This window comes from Phalacrocorax aristotelis, chromosome 2 (assembly GCF_949628215.1).
Source record: "Phalacrocorax aristotelis chromosome 2, bGulAri2.1, whole genome shotgun sequence".
NCBI lineage: Eukaryota > Metazoa > Chordata > Aves > Suliformes > Phalacrocoracidae > Phalacrocorax > Phalacrocorax aristotelis.
The window spans coordinates 52,807,599-52,825,411 of record NC_134277.1 but is presented as its reverse complement, the minus strand read 5'-3'; the positions used below and the strand labels follow the sequence as shown (position 1 = coordinate 52,825,411).

Below are 17,813 nucleotides of genomic sequence, written 5' to 3'. Positions count from 1 at the left end.
TAAGATGCGCATCTGTGACAGCCATTTTCAAGAAATCTGCTTTCTGTACATTATTTTTAAGGTGTATTTTATTACAGCCTTTTTAAAAGGCAATTAGAGTTCCACATAAACAAAACCATTAAGGAAACATACTGAGGAACAGGTGAATCGTCAAGATGAGTTAGAGGTAACCTTAGCTCTGTCCCCTGTGAATATAATGCTACGATGCAATCTTATTGCTGCATCCAGAGACAGATGCTCTGTGGGTGTAGATTAGCATGACTTTACAGAAGTCAGTCGTGCTACATCTGGCTTCTGTCAACAGAGGCACTTCTATCAACCACTGCACTTCTCCTCAGCATCAAATCATCTTTGTATGACATCATACGCCTACAAAAGAACACCACGGGGCCTGCTGTGAGCCAGCACACCTAGCACCCCAGTGACTTGCAGCTTGAACAATACCAAAGCAAGTGGCTTCAGAACATGAAAAGGTAATGTCTCTTAGCCAGAGCTATCCTTGTGGAATTTTTCAGTTTTCTTTCTAACCCCACACTTCCCAGCCATAGAGCTACTCTAACAAAACAAAATAAAAAGAAATAAAACCAGAAAAACCCAACCTAACCAACGAACCCAACCAAAACCAAAACCAAAACCAAAACCCCCCAAAGAAACAAAAAACCCCATGATAATACATTTTCTTTCTAAAGCTAAGATAGTAAAAATAGCTTTCCTTTCATATCTTCTTCATATGGTAACTAAGCCCCCACCCTAAATCCTCTGATTTTATTCAGTGTCCCCAATTTAAAAGACCAGATAATGAAAAAGTTAAAACATGAAAGGAGCTGTTTGCAGAAGTTAGAAGCAATTGGAACAAACAGTATCACACGTGGCAAATCTACATACTAACAGCCCCTGCAAGTGGATGGCAAACACATCCAAGTCAAAAAAAAGAGGTTTATTTATTGTATGACTTCTGGTGACACAGCACGGAAGAAGCCTGAGACACCTGGATAACGTCTAGATCAACCATCTTTCTTAGCAGCAAAGTGCAGTGCAAGTCCCATGGCGTGATGGCAAATACACAAACGGTGTGTACAAAGCCGCACTTTGTATTTCAGATATTTTTCTGTGCATTTGTAAAAATAAAATTGATCTTTAGCACTTAATTCAAATAGGCTTACAGCTTTGTTGAGATGATATGTCCCTCCTACATTTACCAGCAGAAAAATTCAGACAGACCTATCATGCATGATTTGGCATTAGACACCTCAACTGCAGCAGTAAGGTTATTTTAAGAAAGACATACCTGCTACAGTCTGAACCTTACACAACACATTACGTTTACCATACATCTAAAATAATTGCTAAACTGTTTATTTATAGACATAGTGAATTTGTTCCTTAATAACTCTGGTTTACTTCACAGAATCACAGAATCCCAGGTTGGAAGGGACCTCAGGGATCATCTAGTCCAACCTTTCTAGTAAGAGCCCAGTCTAGACAAGATGGCCCAGCACCCTGCCCAGCCAAATCTTAAAGGTGTGCAATGTGGCCAAGTCAACCACTTCCCTGGGGAGATTATTCCAATGGGTGACTGTCCTCACTGTGAAAAATTTCCCTCTGGTCTCCAATCGGAATCTCCCCAAGAGCAATTTGTGTCCATTCCCCCTTGTCCTCTCCATGTGACTCCGTGTAAAAAGAGAGTCCCCATCTTCTTTGTAGGTACCCCTTACGTACTGGTACACAGTGATGAGATCCCCTCTAAGCCTCCTTTTCTCAAGGCTGAACAAACCCAGTTCTCCCAGCCTATCCCCGTATGGCAGGCTTCCCAGTCCTGTGATCATCTTGGTGGCCCTTCTCTGGACCCCTTCCAGCCTGTCCACATCCTTTTTGTATAGCGGGGACCAGAACTGTACACAGTACTCCAGGTGTGGACTGACAAGCACTGAGTAGAGTGGGATAATGGCGTAGGACGGTATTCTAAAGTAAACATCATATAATTTGCCCAGGTCTGTCAAATACTGACTGTCATTTTGGAAGTTGCAAGCAATGCATGGGTTTTATCCTGGCCCATTGCACAGAGATAGATTTTTCCTTTGCTCAATAAATTCTCTCAAGACAGTGCATTTAAAAGCTTTAGATGTATTAACAGCCAAATCACACTTTTAAAACAGAGCTTTTGATGTCTGCTGCAGAGCTGGTAGGAACATGAACCAATGATACCTATAGGCTTTCTTGCTGCCTTTTGCATTGCTCTTCTCTCATTACATTTTATGGACTTGGGTGTAAAGTTAAAACAAAAATCTTTATTAAGGAAAAAATTCAAAAGTAAGAAAATGTCTCTGAAACAAACAAAGCATCTCAGTTGGGCCCCCTGTTTGTGCAACAAGAAAATTAAGCTCATGGTAGTGCTTGCCAAAACAGACTGCAGCTGGATCCAAAACATTATTGATAGGTAACTGAAGTTTATATATATATTGATAGAGTAAAACACCAACACTCCAGATAATGAAGATACAGACATGCTCTTCTGTTTGATAGTATCTAACAGTTTGTCAAGGGACTGTGATCGAAGCCAAAGACAGCTTGTTTACTCTGTATTAAAATACAATATTTCATATCACACTGTTAGAGTAAATGATACATCTATCATCTGGTATTTAGTTAGAGCTTTAGATATCTAAGAGAAAATGGGATGTGTCACTTTAGATGAGCAATCCCACAATGAATGACTATGATACTCATAAAACCAACCTATGGATAAGCCTGTGTAATGGTAAGACCATGAAGTCTACTACACCAAACCACCCAACAGGAAATTAACCGACCCCTCTGGAAATGATGCAACTGCCCTGTTTTATACAGAAGAGATTCAAAGGCTGGGTGCCCATTTCCTCTACTCCACCGTCATCACTGGTACGTCCACAAATTAATAAGAGAGACGGAAAAATACGCATAGTCATATTGTATTCTGTGCCAGTGTACAATATGTAACCATACTGAGAAATTATTCTCTGCAGAAAATTCTTGCACTGAAACAGACTTGGGGTATCGCTGAACCCATTCCATGGTTCTTAGAGGTCAAACAAACAGGTCAACTTACGTAGCTCTCCTACTTTCAGTATTTCACACAGCATCTTTGTCAGCTCGATGCTACTTCGGCCAAATGGGCACTCATGCTTGTCTTCTCGACTGCTGTTCTCCAGGACGATCTGAAGGAAGAATCAAAATAGAAAATAATCAGTTTGAAGAACCCATGAGTTGAAGTACTGTCCTCCACATCCAACATTTACGAGATATACCAGGCTGAATTTAGGAAACTCTATGTGGAGGCTCTGTTTTCACAAACCGTAGCCCTCCTCCCCAGCTAAATGACCTATGCCTGAGGCAGTCATCAACACAGAAGCAGTCCTGCTCCACTACCAACTGGGAAGCTTTGCCATTCCTATGCACTGTGGCTGTTCTGCACCACCCCTGGCTTGGAGAAACTGCAGTAGGAACCAAAAAGAAATAAATAGTTTCGTTTCAGATTTGTCAGTTCAGGGAAGTTAGATAGAATGATTTATAGACATGAACACACCTAGAAGGAACTATTAAAAAGAAGTGGGACCAAAATTGCATTTTGGACTCAGGTTCCAAAAAAGGTGTCAAAAATCAAACTGAAGTCCACAAAGGAAGAAAATGTGTGCATTTTCTCCATTATGGAAGAAACTTGTGTTTGCATGCAAACCATTTCAGGGATGACTCTTGCACCAAGCCTACAAATGCTGCAAAAACAATTCAAGGAGAGCCTTTATATTCTCTGTTGAGCAAGACTGCAAAATAAATGGGAGAAAATAATTCCTTGGACATTTTTATACCCATTAAGCTCTGCCATATTAGATACATTATTTCACTGTAGATGAACAAATTGGTTACAAAAATACTGTAGATTTCATTGAAGCTGTAAGCCTGAAAAGAGAGCAAAACAGGGGCTGGGGAAAAAAAGTGGTCAAAGCAGATTTGCAGTAAGAGGTGTCTTTGCAGTAACAAACTTTGCCACCAGCTTTAAAAAAAGAAACAAAACAAATCCTAAACAGCTGCTGCATAGCCTGGGGATGAGGGACACAGGAAGAAAATGAATTTCAAAGGTAAGAGATTTTGCCAAGCACCAGAGAACCTCAGAGGCTCTCTAAATTTTCTCCACAAACAGGTGTTTAGACACTGCTCTCTGTTTTGCATTCCCCCGTCTCCTTAGCTCCCATCTTCATCACGTTTTTTATCTGTTTGGGTTTTTTTGGTTTGGTTTTTTTTTGTTTGTTTGTTTGTTTAAAATCTTTAAATTTTGGCAGCAAAGAAAGCTTTACAAAAGGCTCCAAAGCTGGAACTTCACTCAAAACAATGTGGTGGAGGAGAGGACCGATGCAACGCTGGATGCCATCAAAACCCTTCCTTCCCTCCCTAGGTCTTAGTTGTGACTGCTTCATGCTCTCTTATGTGCAGAAGCTTTTTCTGTGAAGCATTTAATGGTAAGAGTGGGAAAAGAGTGAAAACTGAGGATCAAGTAGGAAAGTTACGTGCTTCACATAGATGTTTGGTGAAGAAGCTTTGGCATGCTATCTTAGTCCTACTGTACAAAGGGCAGCCTCTAGCTGATCCTCTGCTTCCACCTCATCACCTAGGGATGTAAAAAGATGGCTGGTCTCTGTGTTACAAGAGGTGGTCAACCTTCTTTTGTTTTCCAGTGGTGGTGGCTTGTTTTGGTTATTTGTTTTTTTTCAATCACCTAGACTCCACACAGAATCTTAGGAATATGATATATATTTGACCCCCACAGATTCTTACTGGGCTTTTCCAATAGGATGGTGTCAGAATCATGTTCAGCAGTCTGCCAAGAAGAGTTACTTTCCCTTCTAAAAGTCTTGGTTTAAATTACATCTAATTGTTCCATGTCATCTCTGGGTAACAGCTGTACCAAATCAAAGAAACACCCCTGCAATTTTTGTTTGACGTTGCTACAGCCACTGTTCATGTGAATATGAATTTGCATTCCGGATGAGTCATGCTGCTTCAGTCTCTTTCATGGAGGATAGTGCTCCATTTCCACACCCAAATGCAGGAGCGATGATAAAGTAGCACAAGCGCAATGTAAAGCTATGTCTCAACACCTCCTCGAGATCACTTCTCTTGTTTCATTATTACTGTGTTTTATTTCTCACATAATAAAACACAAAATCTGCATACTAGAGCAGGGGGCTACTTTGACACAGATTTGTATACAGCAGAGAAACACTGGTAATAAAATCAATGGAGAGGCAAAATGAAAGGGTAAGGGGGAGGGGAAGGGAAGCACTCGGATCAGCATTCCTGCTTGCTTCTGGCAAATGCATTTTGTTGAGTTTCACATTAACTCGACATATTAACATTTCATGAGCACATAAATATTTAACGGTGACACCATATATGCATATAATGTAAGGCAGAATTACAGCAATCAATAAGAATGCCAGAGAAATAGTTAAGGCACTGTGTATTGCTATAGAGCAAATTAAATGGCAATTTGAGTAATCAATATGTAAAGCAGCCTTGAAATGATCCTCAGACACACTCTCTGCAAGCATCATCTTTTAGCATTTGCTGTGCAAAATAAGGCAGAGCTGGCATGTTACATTTCTGTGAGAAAGGAAGATAGAAGGCCCTTTACTACATCTAAATATCTGTAGGCAAATTTGCCAGATACAGATCTTCAGTAAGAAAGAGCAATGGTAAAAAGGGAATGAAAAAAAAGTTCTTCTAAATACTCAAAGAGAAATCATTCCTAATCTTGGCAACAGATTTACAACATTCATTATTATATTTGTAATACTCTTCATGACTTCGCGACTCATATCCTGTTCCAAAGTAAAAATGCCATAAATATAGCTGATAAGGGCATGATTTTAATGCTATTTCCTTTATTGCTCTGGTAATGGAGGTGAAATAAGCGGGGAATGGACATGTTTACTTTATAAACTAGTGAAAACAATAGCAGGGAAGGAAACATAACACAGCTTTAAGACTGAAAATACTTCTGTATGTCTACAGAGCATACCGCCGGCTTGATTCACATTTCTATCACAACAGCTCTTTGACCAAGGAAAGGAAAGTAGCAAGGAAGTCATGAAGCCCACACAACCTTCATTCAAATGGAGGTCTATCATTAATGCTCATGAAATGTCTGCACCCTATTATCTTCCTCCTCCTCCCCCTCACCAGTCCATAGTGAGTTGCAGATCCACCAGACGTTTCACAATGGCAGATACGGTGGTTTAATTTTGCTTGGGGGAAACAAATATTTAAAGGTAGAAACCAAGGATGCTGCAGGAGAGCTCTTGGCACCACAGAACCATAGAATCATTTAGGTTGGAAAAGCCTTTGATGGTCATCAAGTCCAGCCATAAATCTAACATTGCCAAGGCCACCACTAAACCATGTCCCCGAGCGCCACGTCTACACCTCTTTTAAATACCTCCAGGGATGGTGACTCAACCACTTCCCTGGGCAGCCTGTTCCAGTGCTTGACAACCATTTCAGTGAAGAAATTTTTCCTAGTATCCAATCTAAACCTCCCCTGGTGCAACTTGAGGCCATTTCCTCTTGTCCTATCACTTGCTACTTGGGAAAAGAGACTGATAACCACCTTGCTAAAATCTCCTTTCAGGCAGTTGTAGAGAGCAATAAGGTCTCCCCTCAGCCTCCTCTTCTCCAGACTGAACAACCCCAGCTCCCTCAGCCACTCCTCATAAGACTTGTTCTCCAGACCCTTCACCAACTTTGTTGCCCTTCTCTGGACACGCTCCAGCAACTCAATGTCCTTCCAGTGCTGAGGGGCCCAAAACTGAACACAGTACTCAAGGTGCAGCCTCACCAGTGCCGAGTACAGGGGCACCATCACTGCCCTGCTCCTGCTGGCCACACTATTCCTGATGCAAGCCAGGATGCTGTTGGCCTTCTTGGCCACCTGGGCACACTGCTGGATTATATCCCATCTTCCTTCAGACCTACCCTGACTCTGGTCGGCCTGCTTACCTGCCCTTTACTTTGATATTAGGAATCTACTTCTGCCAGTTTTTCCTTTCTTCAGTCCTTGCAGCGCTATGCAATTTGGAAGCTCCAACATAGAAATGTGCCTTCTAATACACTAGATGTTATACAGGCAAAAACCAAAACCAGCTCACAGTACAAGAGTACTAAATGTGGCAAATCCTCTTCGCTTCCTCTGTTCCTTTGATCAATACTGCCTTTTACGATGAGGCAAAGTAGAAAACCACCATGATGTATAACAATAACAACAACATTTTTTTTTCTTTAGGGAAAAACAAAAAAAAATCCAGACAAAAATCTGAAGGGAAAAAAAACCAAAATGGAAAGAAAATTACCAAGAGAGGGCAGCCAGGAAAAATCTAAGCAATGAAAAAACATTAATAAGCAAGACAGGAAAGAGAGCTGATTTTTTTAAAAAGTCAATTTTTCTTCACAAAAACAAAAAAAACAACAAAAAAATCCCCACAAAACGCAAAACTGCAGCTCAGAAAAAGGGAGGAAAAAAGAGCAAGTGAGTGAGACAAGCATAGAATGAGAACAAAATTGTAACACAAGAACGACATGAATGGAGCAGCAGGAGAAAAAAAGAGGTTTAAAAATGTTTTTTAAAATGCATGTGAGGAGGTGAAATTTTTAGGAAACCAGTGTTATCCATTTTCTTGACATTTCTACAGATGAAACTCTGTGGCCTGTTAAGGCATAGGTATTTGACAATATCTGTAGCAGAATACAGATCTGTACAGTTTTTATTATTTTTAAGTTACCTACTAAAAATCTTCCTCATCTCTTATTTACAAATTCCTGCTGTAAATGGAATAGAAACATTTCCCAATTACCAAGCAAAACCAATGAGTGATCGGAAATGAAGGCTTCATCATGTTACCCAAGGTAGACATTTCAGGCAGCACTGGTCAGCAACTGGTGACAGCTGAATTTCATCTGGGATTTAGCCATATAAATTGCCTGAAGTACCACGTTTCCTCTGAAGCCAAAAGTCTTTTCAAGAAGTGGAAGGCAGCCCTCCAACATCCAATTGTCCAACAGGAAAGAATACTCCTCCTCAGAGAATATGTTAGGTTGTTGCTTTTAACTGCAAGATCTTTTCTATTTCCCCTTGTCTTATAACCAGTGGTTCTCAGCATCACCCAAAGAAGGCTTACCTGCCTTTACAAGATATCTACCAATAGCATGGACAATAACATAAATTCAAGTGTCATGCTTGGATCACAAAAGAATAATGCAAAGTCTCCAGTAGAAGGAAAAAAAAAAAAACAAACCCACCCCTAAAACCCCCAAAAAACACCCAACCAAAACAAGCCCGAAATCAGAAGATTTTTCTAACTTTATGGCAGTGTTTCTTTATGATCTTCCACTGAATTATTCATCAAGTCCATCACTACCTCAGGAGCAAAAAGCAGACCCTCAGGGAGGCAGTAGACTAAATTAAGGATTTTCCACATTTGACTACCATGGGCTTAAAAATCTGCATCAGCTTCAATAACGAAGCTTATACCTACAACTAAGACTTAATGACTGACAAAGGCAAAGTTTTGAAGACAGGTTTATTCAAAAGCTTCCTCATCAAAATCCAGGAGGATGAAACCACCAGACAGAAATATTCCTCCTTCGCTGGGAAGGAATATCGATTTAGCCAATCCCTTAATCCCTCATATTAAAGATTAAATTGGCTCAAAGTAGACTGCCCACAGCAACTGCAGATGTAATTCTCAGATTCCTGAACCAACCTCAGAGCTTGGCAATGGAATAGAGGTTCATTATGATTAGGAAGTAAATACAGAAATGAAAGGCAAGACCCACTATAGCTGCATCAATACTTATACTAAATCCCACAGCAGACAGTTCAACAAGCCGTGCTGCACTATTAAAAAGGAGCATTTCCCCAGACCTGTCTTGTAGTACTCTCTAAAATGACCCTGTGTTAATAGATACCAAGTTTTCTAGCAGTCTGCTGTAGGTTAATATCAAGAGGTTCAGAGAGTTGGTTAGTAAAGATGGTAAAAACCACCTTAAACCTAAAATGAAAAGTCAAGGCAGCATTTTAGTACCCCAAAATCGCAGGAATGCTCTTCCTTTTCTTGACACTGCTTTTCCTTTTCCTAAGCTTCCTCACCATATACGGCAGGCTTCACCATTCCCTTCTTATTTAGATGCTTTAAGTAACCCTAGGAAGTAAGTCTTAAGCATATGCTTCCTGAGACAGATATGGGACACTACTGCAGACAGACTCAATTTCCATTCATCCTCTTCACCAATTTTCTTCCTAAGGCAGCTCATCATTTGCATCAAATTCAGCATCAGTGTTCTTCCAAGATCCTTCACTCAGCACTGTCCCCTTTAACCTGTCTTTTTATCGTCATTATTTTATTTTCAATTTCCCATACTTCCTCTCTCCCTTATCTCAGCCTTCCTACACATTCTTGAGGCATTACAGAAATTCCTCACAGCAAAACTAAAATAAAGCAACAGTTATGTCTGCCTTCCTCAGGAAGGCACTGGAATTGCAATTTAAGCAGAGATTTGAGAGACGTGCTGAGACCTACTGCACATACTGAAAAAGGAAGGAGCCACTGACACGAGAAACACGGACGCAAAGCCGTGCCTTATTTGAGAGACAACTAGTTATAGGACCATGTTAAGGATCAGGCAACAAGAGTCTGATATGTGCTTTGTCGTGCACAACTATGAATAGGCACCTGGGGGATAACCAGCACATCGCATGAGAAGTGCACGGTAACCTGATGCTCCTGGGGAGAACTGCTAACAGGAGGCACAGAGCCCGCTATGGCAAAGCAACCAGGAGACAGCGACACAGTCATACAGGGCAGGAGGGAAAAGAAAAGCACTTGATTATGTCATTATATAACAACATATAGGTAACAGGGTGAATTCAGATTGTCACGTTAATATTACAACCAGTGTAAGAGTCAAAAGACTCTGCAGCCATAAAACTCATCTAAAAAAGATGGCTTAAAACGGCCAATAGTTGGTTTTCTTCTGGAAAAATTATTATGTGGTCCCCCCCCTCCTTTTAAAACAAATCTAGTCCCAAACTATCACAACCTAAGTTTGGATGGTTCTGCAGTTGCTCACCTAGCAATAAATTCTACTTCTCATGTAAACACCTTAGCTTGAAGCACGATTTTATTGTCTTTATTCTCCACCAAAAACTAAATACCCAGTGGTTTGTCTTGAAATATTATGTATCTTCCTCCTTTCCTTGCCACTCCATGCAGAACCACAAAATCACTGTAAAGCACGGCAGTAAGACCCAAGATGAGAAGCCCAGCTGCCATGTCATCTTCAGAAGCAGCACCAGGATGTGCTCTTGACTTCCCCCAGGCAAGGGGGAAAGTTTTTTGGTGTTGACCTGGTCCAATTTGAAAACTACTGGCCAGGTATTCCTTCTCCCTCCATGTCCCACACAAATGTAAGGCGGTGAAGCTTTCCCTGTAATCCTCTCCTCGCTCACCTGCAGCAGAAGAGGAGGGTAGGAAACTGCAGTACCTGCATAATATGACAAGTTTTTGAAATTTTCTTCTCTTTCATAATATGAAACAGGCCCTACTAGTGCCCTAACATTACTGTGGTATGGGTATATTAGAAAAGCATCAACCTTTATTGCAAATCAATGAGACTGGCAGCTAGAATAGCATCACAAAAGCTCCCGGCACAGAGTAAATGGGAAAACCTGTAAGACTTCATAGCTAGTCTTCTCTCCCCATGTATACACATCTCAGCTTTGCAGGTGGAGGGATCATGGGTCCACAAAAACCAGCCATGTCTTTCTGTGCTACTGCTGCAACTCACGGTATGATTCAAAACCTTCTGATGACAACAGCTAGACTTGCAACAACTTCTGGGCCCTTTGGATCAGGATCTCGTTCAGCCAACAGCTTCCATATACATGGGAAAGTTTAGGTGTGTTCTGAATGGTGAGAAGTGATCTGAACATACGCAGGACTGTAACGCTGTCATATGTATCTCATAGCACATACCACACAGGGCTGTGCAGCGGGTGCCATGACCCCCTTACAATTCTCTTCTTCCTCAGTACTAACCTAACTCTGCATTTATGCTGCAACCAGCCACTCTAGGCTTTTGCCTCTTTTCTGTAGGGGCCCCACCTCAATTGTGCCATCAGTGATGGAGGGCCTCGGAGCAAAACCACACAACTGCCTGGTGTGTTGGTATGGAAAGCAGAGATATTGAGTGATGTTTGGGGCAGACAGAAAAGCAGTTCGATATCTGAGTGGAAGGTAAGAACAGAGAATGGAAAGACTGACAGCGAGAAGGCAAGAACACATTATCAGGCTGGGATCCGCTGGGCTTAGGCAATTAGGTCTCATGTGGACAACTGCATTCCTTCACAAGACATACCAGGAAGTCACATGTAACAAAGCTCACTTTTCTCTCTACCTTTAGCAGAACAGAAATAAATTACATCCCTTTTCCTATCATTTCTGGGGAAATAAAAATGGCATGGCAGAAATCAGGCTCAGTTTTATTTCAGTAAATGCTGAAATTATATGTTGGACTACTCATATCTGATCAGGCTAGAATGAGTAGGCATGAGGAGACTTTGTGAATTGATGGAAGGATGTGTAGGCAGCCTCCTATACAACAACTGCATGGGTTAGAAAGTATACGGCAGACAGTCTGAATGTGACTCAACCCATTAAAGTTCTGAAAGGTCTCTGCGGGATGCCAGCAATCTTCCTGCCTGCATCACCAGCACTCGCAAACAGAACCTGCTCCTCCACTGTGATTTCTGAAGGCTTCAGATTAAAAGAACTGCCTCCTTCAACACCCCCCCTCCAAAAGCAGCAAGTCAAGTAGCTACTGGGAAAAAAGTGTCTCTGTATTGCAGCTGTGTGAATAACCGATTTTCCAGCTCAGCAGATGCAGGGGAAAGGGGATTTTCTACTGACCCTAAAACAGCTCAACTTTTAATTTTCAGGTAATCAAAATAACTCTTGGCTCAACTGAAGTCCAAACATTGATTTGATTTGGAACATTTTAATTTTAACTTTTAAAATTTGTTTTAAATACAAGAACAGAAAATTTAGGAGCATACCACTAAAATGTTACACAAAAATGTAGTAGCAATGGATCCATTATGAAACATACCAAGGGATTAATAAGCCCAACTTTTCAGCATGATTTCAACACGGGTTCCCCACCCTGGTGACAATATTTTATACTGAAAATTTTACATTCAATATCTAACAGTTATTTGAATGAAATAGACAAAATCAGTGGGAAAAGGGGTAAACCTTCTCTTTCACAGATGAGGGTCATGAATTTCAGGCTACAGTAAAATGAGCTCGTCCCAAGGAACACTTTTTCCCTACACATGTGAAGAACCTACTAATCTAATAAATGGCAAAGAATTGGGCATAAACTTGGGTAGCCAGTTGGGCAGAATCCAAATAGGTGGACAGCCAACGATCAGACCCAGAGCTGCTAATTTTATTGGCAGTTTCTGCCTGAAGCACCAATCTCTTGTGCTTAAACAAAACAAGGAGACACAGTATGTGTCTTCTCAAGGCAAAAATCTCACTCCAAAGAACCAGTGAGACCTGCTAGAATATAGCTGGTCATAAGTGCAAGAGAAAAATACAGACAAGTCATCAATTTGGCAGTCATCAAAAGCAAATTTCTTAGAATGAGAAATGTGGACTCCGCTGGAGACAATGCTGTATTGGACGACTTTGTGACTCAGCTGACTTCCTGTGAAATATGATAACCTCCAAGTAAAATCCTACACTTCCTCCCAGATGAAGGTTATCACTATAGTTAGAGAACTGTGAGGAAAATGTAAAAAAAGGGAATATTTCAACAGTAGTGCATTAGAAGCTAAGGTATAATTGCTGTAAATTCAGTTTACTCAATGGCATCTGCTCCTTCTGCCTGGAAACACTGTTAAATTAGCCAAGATCCAAGACGAATGGCAGTCCACTCACAACTAGAGCAGTAACTTTGATTTTGCTGCCTGCTATCAAGTACACCTGAATGAACATTGACTGCACATATAGAGGTCGACTCACTGAAACTGCAAAGCTAGTGTTTCTATAGAAGCATCCCAGGCACAAACACGGCACATTTCTCTTTTGGGTTCCAAATAAAAGGAGCGCTCCATTTTGGTTCCTTTATCTTGCACTTTATACCAAACTAAGCAAATATCATTATTTTACATCAATATTAATAATCACTGGAGTGCATGTGTACAAAAAATAAAATCAGGCAAATGAATACACACTTACAAGCACATACGCATACAAAATATTTCGGTTTTATGTATTCATACCTCCCTCCTCACTGCATCTTGAAAACAAAATGGATCTGAATAGTTTGCACCACAAATTCCCAAACAAATCAATGACAAAGCACCAATAAATTGAGACATTTATAGCAACGGTGGCATGATAGCATTTCCGTGGCAAGGTTTTTCTCCAGACACTTTTTATACTCAGGAAAGTTTTGAAGGCACACTGCTACAAGTTACCAGTAAGAAAAATCTCAAGATGTCTGCACTGAATAAAGTCTGGTTTAAATTGTAACTTATAATTTTATTTTTAAAATTGGTAGAACATGAAGCTGAAGTAGTTTTGGAAAGGAGTGAATTGGAAGTGGGGGGGGACTTGCCTGCTCCAAAAGAACAAAAAAAAAAATTATCTGTCACAAAGCTTTATTCCAATCATTTTCTTCACTGTTAACTTTAATTATACACTCCGACTGTCCTATAATTATGTAGCTTGGGAAGCTGCCAATTATTTCCCGTGGAAACTTTTAAAATGTCTTGCAGAGACTCAACATTACTTCCATCAATGCATTCCATATACTATGTCATCACCTTTTAAAAGCAAAGTCTCTGACGATAGCGATTGATTGAGTTGAACATGAAAAAAAATGCAGTGCATATCAGTCACTGATAGCACCAGACAATTAATAGAGAACAGAAAGAAAAGCTAACTCAACAGGAAACTAATTCAATATGAAACTTTTTTAAAGATCCAAATGATAGCTAAGGACCCCACAAGATCAAAGAAACCATGGGGGGTATTTTTCCCCCTCCACTAAACAACCTTTTTCTGAAGGCTCCAGTCATATTGTAGAGTAAACAAAATCTGAGGTTCAGAAACTATCAACTGGAGGCCTAAATAAGGAAAAACAACACTGTGTTTATCTGAAGGAAGACAGCAAGTAAAGAAAACATATTACTGTAATCTCAGGAATAAGTATCCAACAGGGAAAGGTGAACGTGAGAAATTGATCATGGCAAAGTAGGTAAGAAATAATCAAAGAGGGGAAAAAAAGCTTGGTTATTTTTGTTCCTCCTTCACCATGTGACACCACCTTGAAATGCTTTCCGCTTTCAAGATGCAGAGTTACCCTTCTGCTCCACTGCCTTCATTACCCATGTTCTTCAACACACTGCAATTTTATTTATTTTTCCTATGACTACTTTTGTTTGGTATTGGTCTTTGAAGCCCCACTACCGCCCCCCTCAAAGGGCACTTCAGTTTCAGGCATCCTTCCCACTTAACTAATCCATTTATTATGCAAGTTATTTCTATGCACAATCACTTATGAGAGGCAGAACAAGGAATGAAAAGGGAAGAGAGTACTTACTGCCTGTCTTCTAACTTCTCCTTATCCATTTTTTTTCAGGAATTCAAGAAGATACTTTAACTAAGGGCCATGCGGCTGGGGCATCCTAAGGAACTGGCAGGTCAGACTGCAGTGATTTGTGCTGCCCATTAAAATGCAACACTGCCATTAGACTCAGTGAAACCATCATTAATTCCTGATAGCGTCTTTGCTTAATACACCACATTCTGTCAGGAGGAGCTTCATATTTTCCAAGTTCATTTCAAACCAATTCTAGTCTCCAGCCTCAATTTTTAACTACTGCACAGCACAAATATTATCTTGTTTGGGGTCTTAGGAATTAACCTATGGTACAGCAATCAAGCGCATTGCCAAAGGCCAAGTTGAAAATAATCTCTCCGCCTAGGAACCAAAACGTTCCTAGTATCAACAATGAAAAAAGGAGGAGAGCTCCTGTCAAACAAATTGTTCAGTACTCAAGTGTTATTTGTGTAGCTAACAATTTCTTGCGGAACTTAACCTTGACCACAGAGGGAATTTTTGTTAGGGTATAGCAGTAGAAATATATCTGAAAAAATAAGCAAGGTCATCAGGATGGACAAGTAGAGCCACCTCATGTTGTGGGAGCTTTGGGAGCCAAAGGCCATTAAGGAAAGGTAATGTTAGATGTGAAATAAGGAACTCAAAATGAGAAGGCATGTCAGGGCCCACAGGAAACTACTGTACACCAGCTAATAAGTCAAGGAGATTAAAAGACAGAAAGTACATATCTTTTGCGATCAAAGACTAGCAGCGCTGCAGGAGTTGCACAACACCATTTCATCTCGGAGGTGTTGAGCATGCTGTTACCATGACAAGGTGGGCCACCGCAGATGAGAGCGCTACCATGCCAGCAATGCTAGTATAAGCACTATGTAGAACTACTCAGGAAAGATGGGTAGGCTATCATACTCGCACGGTGTGTTAACACTTCCCAAAGCAGCTTTGAGCAAGCAATTTAATCTGAGCGTGCCTCAGGATGGCATTTCTAGTGTATGCGTACTCCTTCTCAGGTGGGAAATACATGAAGCACCCACTTTCCTAACAGGAAACATACAAGAATGAAAACAGGCATCAAAATAACAGTGAAAATTCTCAGTAATGCAGCAGCAAAAATACTGTGTTAAAGAAACAAAGCTGAGCCAGCACCGAACTCCTTTCTAAAGAGTGGCTAATTACATGCTAAACGGAACCCATTTTTTAAGATAGCATTTACATGAAAATGAAAAATAAGAAAAAATTGATATGTTAATGCAAGCTCTATTTCAACAGAATTTCTGTCCTCTTTAAACTCTTTCAGACTTCTTTAAAGCACAACTCTCTCATTTGGAGCACTGACTATCCCTACTAAGCATATTCTCTAAATTTAAAATTTTCAGAAGCCGCCTATGAAGTAGCACTGTTCAGGTCTTACCAAATTTTAATGAGAAAAAGTAACCCTTTCTCTTTTTATAAACAAAACCACATTTCAGCAGTTTGTCCAGAAAACATACTCATTGCCTAGTGTGTGAAATAAAAGTTAATTTCAAGAGTTTATAGGGTTTCATAAATATTGATGTATTGCATGGTACCACAGTTTATTTTAACAGTTATTGCTAGATTCAGACTGAGGCAGAAAGATATATTTAAAGAGTGCACCTGACAATTTTGCGGTCTCCTATTCTATACACGGATCAGCCTGGCCTGGGTATCAGTATGCCCTTTGCAAACCTATCAGAGCTTTGACACTGTTCTACTTTGAGCAAAAATAAGACAATAATTCATATTAAAAATTCACTTTTCACTTTTTAGTAGAAATGATTGGTGTGTCTACTGTCTCCTTTCTACACACAACCTTCTTTAAGCACGTCTGCATGTGCGCTTTTTCTTGGGGAGTTAAACCATCCCTACTATCTCAAGACACTGACTTCCTAAGACTACCCTCTACTCCCATCTGTGCTTGCTAGGTTTATGCTTGGCAAATATTTGACTTCAATATAGGTCAGGAAAAGCTGTTCTATTCGGAGGCAGGTATTATTCAGCTGTGTGCTGCTTCTTGTAAGGATGCAACACATAACTTGCTTTAACTACCCTCGAAATAACAAACGTAGGAAGTGGAGTGGGCACGGGGCAGGAACAGGTTGTACAAGTGAATCATGATGCTTTTTACCTATTTTTCTCCAAGCATTATCTCACCTACAGCAGTAGTTTTAGTGGGAGCATCTTAACTCTCAGGACACTGCCAACTCAGTCACTTACCAAGGCATTTGCTCATGAAAGCCTCCTTTCCACAGAAAACCCTGACAGTTTTTGGTAGACTTAGAGCAGGGCAGAGAATTCTGCAAAATTACTCATCTCTGAGCTTATGGACATCCATCATGCATCTGAAAAAGGCACAAGCTCATCTCCCTTCTCTTTGTGGGCCTAAGCAAAAAGTAATATTTGCAAAAAGTAATAACTGTAATATTTGACTCGGCAATGACAGACCAGAGAGATGTACAGGTCTCTCCCAAAGCTTTTACAGACTTAGGTCATGTTTTAGTGTTACGTGGTTTGCCTTCCTAGAATTTGTTGTTAATATTATCAGGACGCTGAACCTCCCCCTCAAAGCCAACTGTAAACAGGACAATCAGTGTGAACAGGCAACCACACAGGTCTCAAAGACGAAAATAATTCCTTACCCGTATATAAGCATCCTGGTGATGTTTAGCAAAGTACAGCATGTTGTCGAGGGCCAGCATTCCCGGAGGGGTCTGCGTAAAATCCATTGCTGGGTTTACATGATTCTGTAAGATGATAACAAGATCACTCGGTTAGCATCTTTACAAATGCTATCAGCTCCCCAGTGACATGCACCCTGTTAGCATGCTGTGCCAAAGTCCAGCAACAGAACTCTTTTTGCTGAGCAGCAAATTCTTAAAAAGGAAATGGTCCACGCCTCAAAGAACTATAAAGCCAAATGCAAACACTACAAGGCTGGCATGTCAGTCATTCACTTCTGTACCTATGGAATGGAGTTTCCCAAAGATCGAGTGCTATAGAAGCACAGATCTTCAAGTCTTTCATGGCAGATAGACTCATCAGTGGTACTACAGACTGCAAGTACTATTTACATGTAA

At 40.5% G+C, this 17,813-nt stretch overlaps 1 protein-coding gene across 4 annotated transcripts in view; it reads right to left on the bottom strand.

Moving 5' to 3' along the window:
* The window catches only part of ELMO1 (engulfment and cell motility 1), a 314,961-nt gene that overhangs the window by 150,415 nt on the left and 146,733 nt on the right, over positions 1-17,813 (bottom strand). For all 4 annotated transcript variants that reach the window (XM_075083575.1, XM_075083576.1, XM_075083577.1 and 1 more), the window contains 2 exons: positions 17,376-17,480; positions 3,086-3,194 (listed from right to left, as the gene is read on the bottom strand). In XM_075083575.1, the coding sequence (XP_074939676.1) occupies positions 3,086-3,194; positions 17,376-17,480 (214 nt within the window). The remainder of the gene's footprint in view (positions 1-3,085; positions 3,195-17,375; positions 17,481-17,813) is intronic.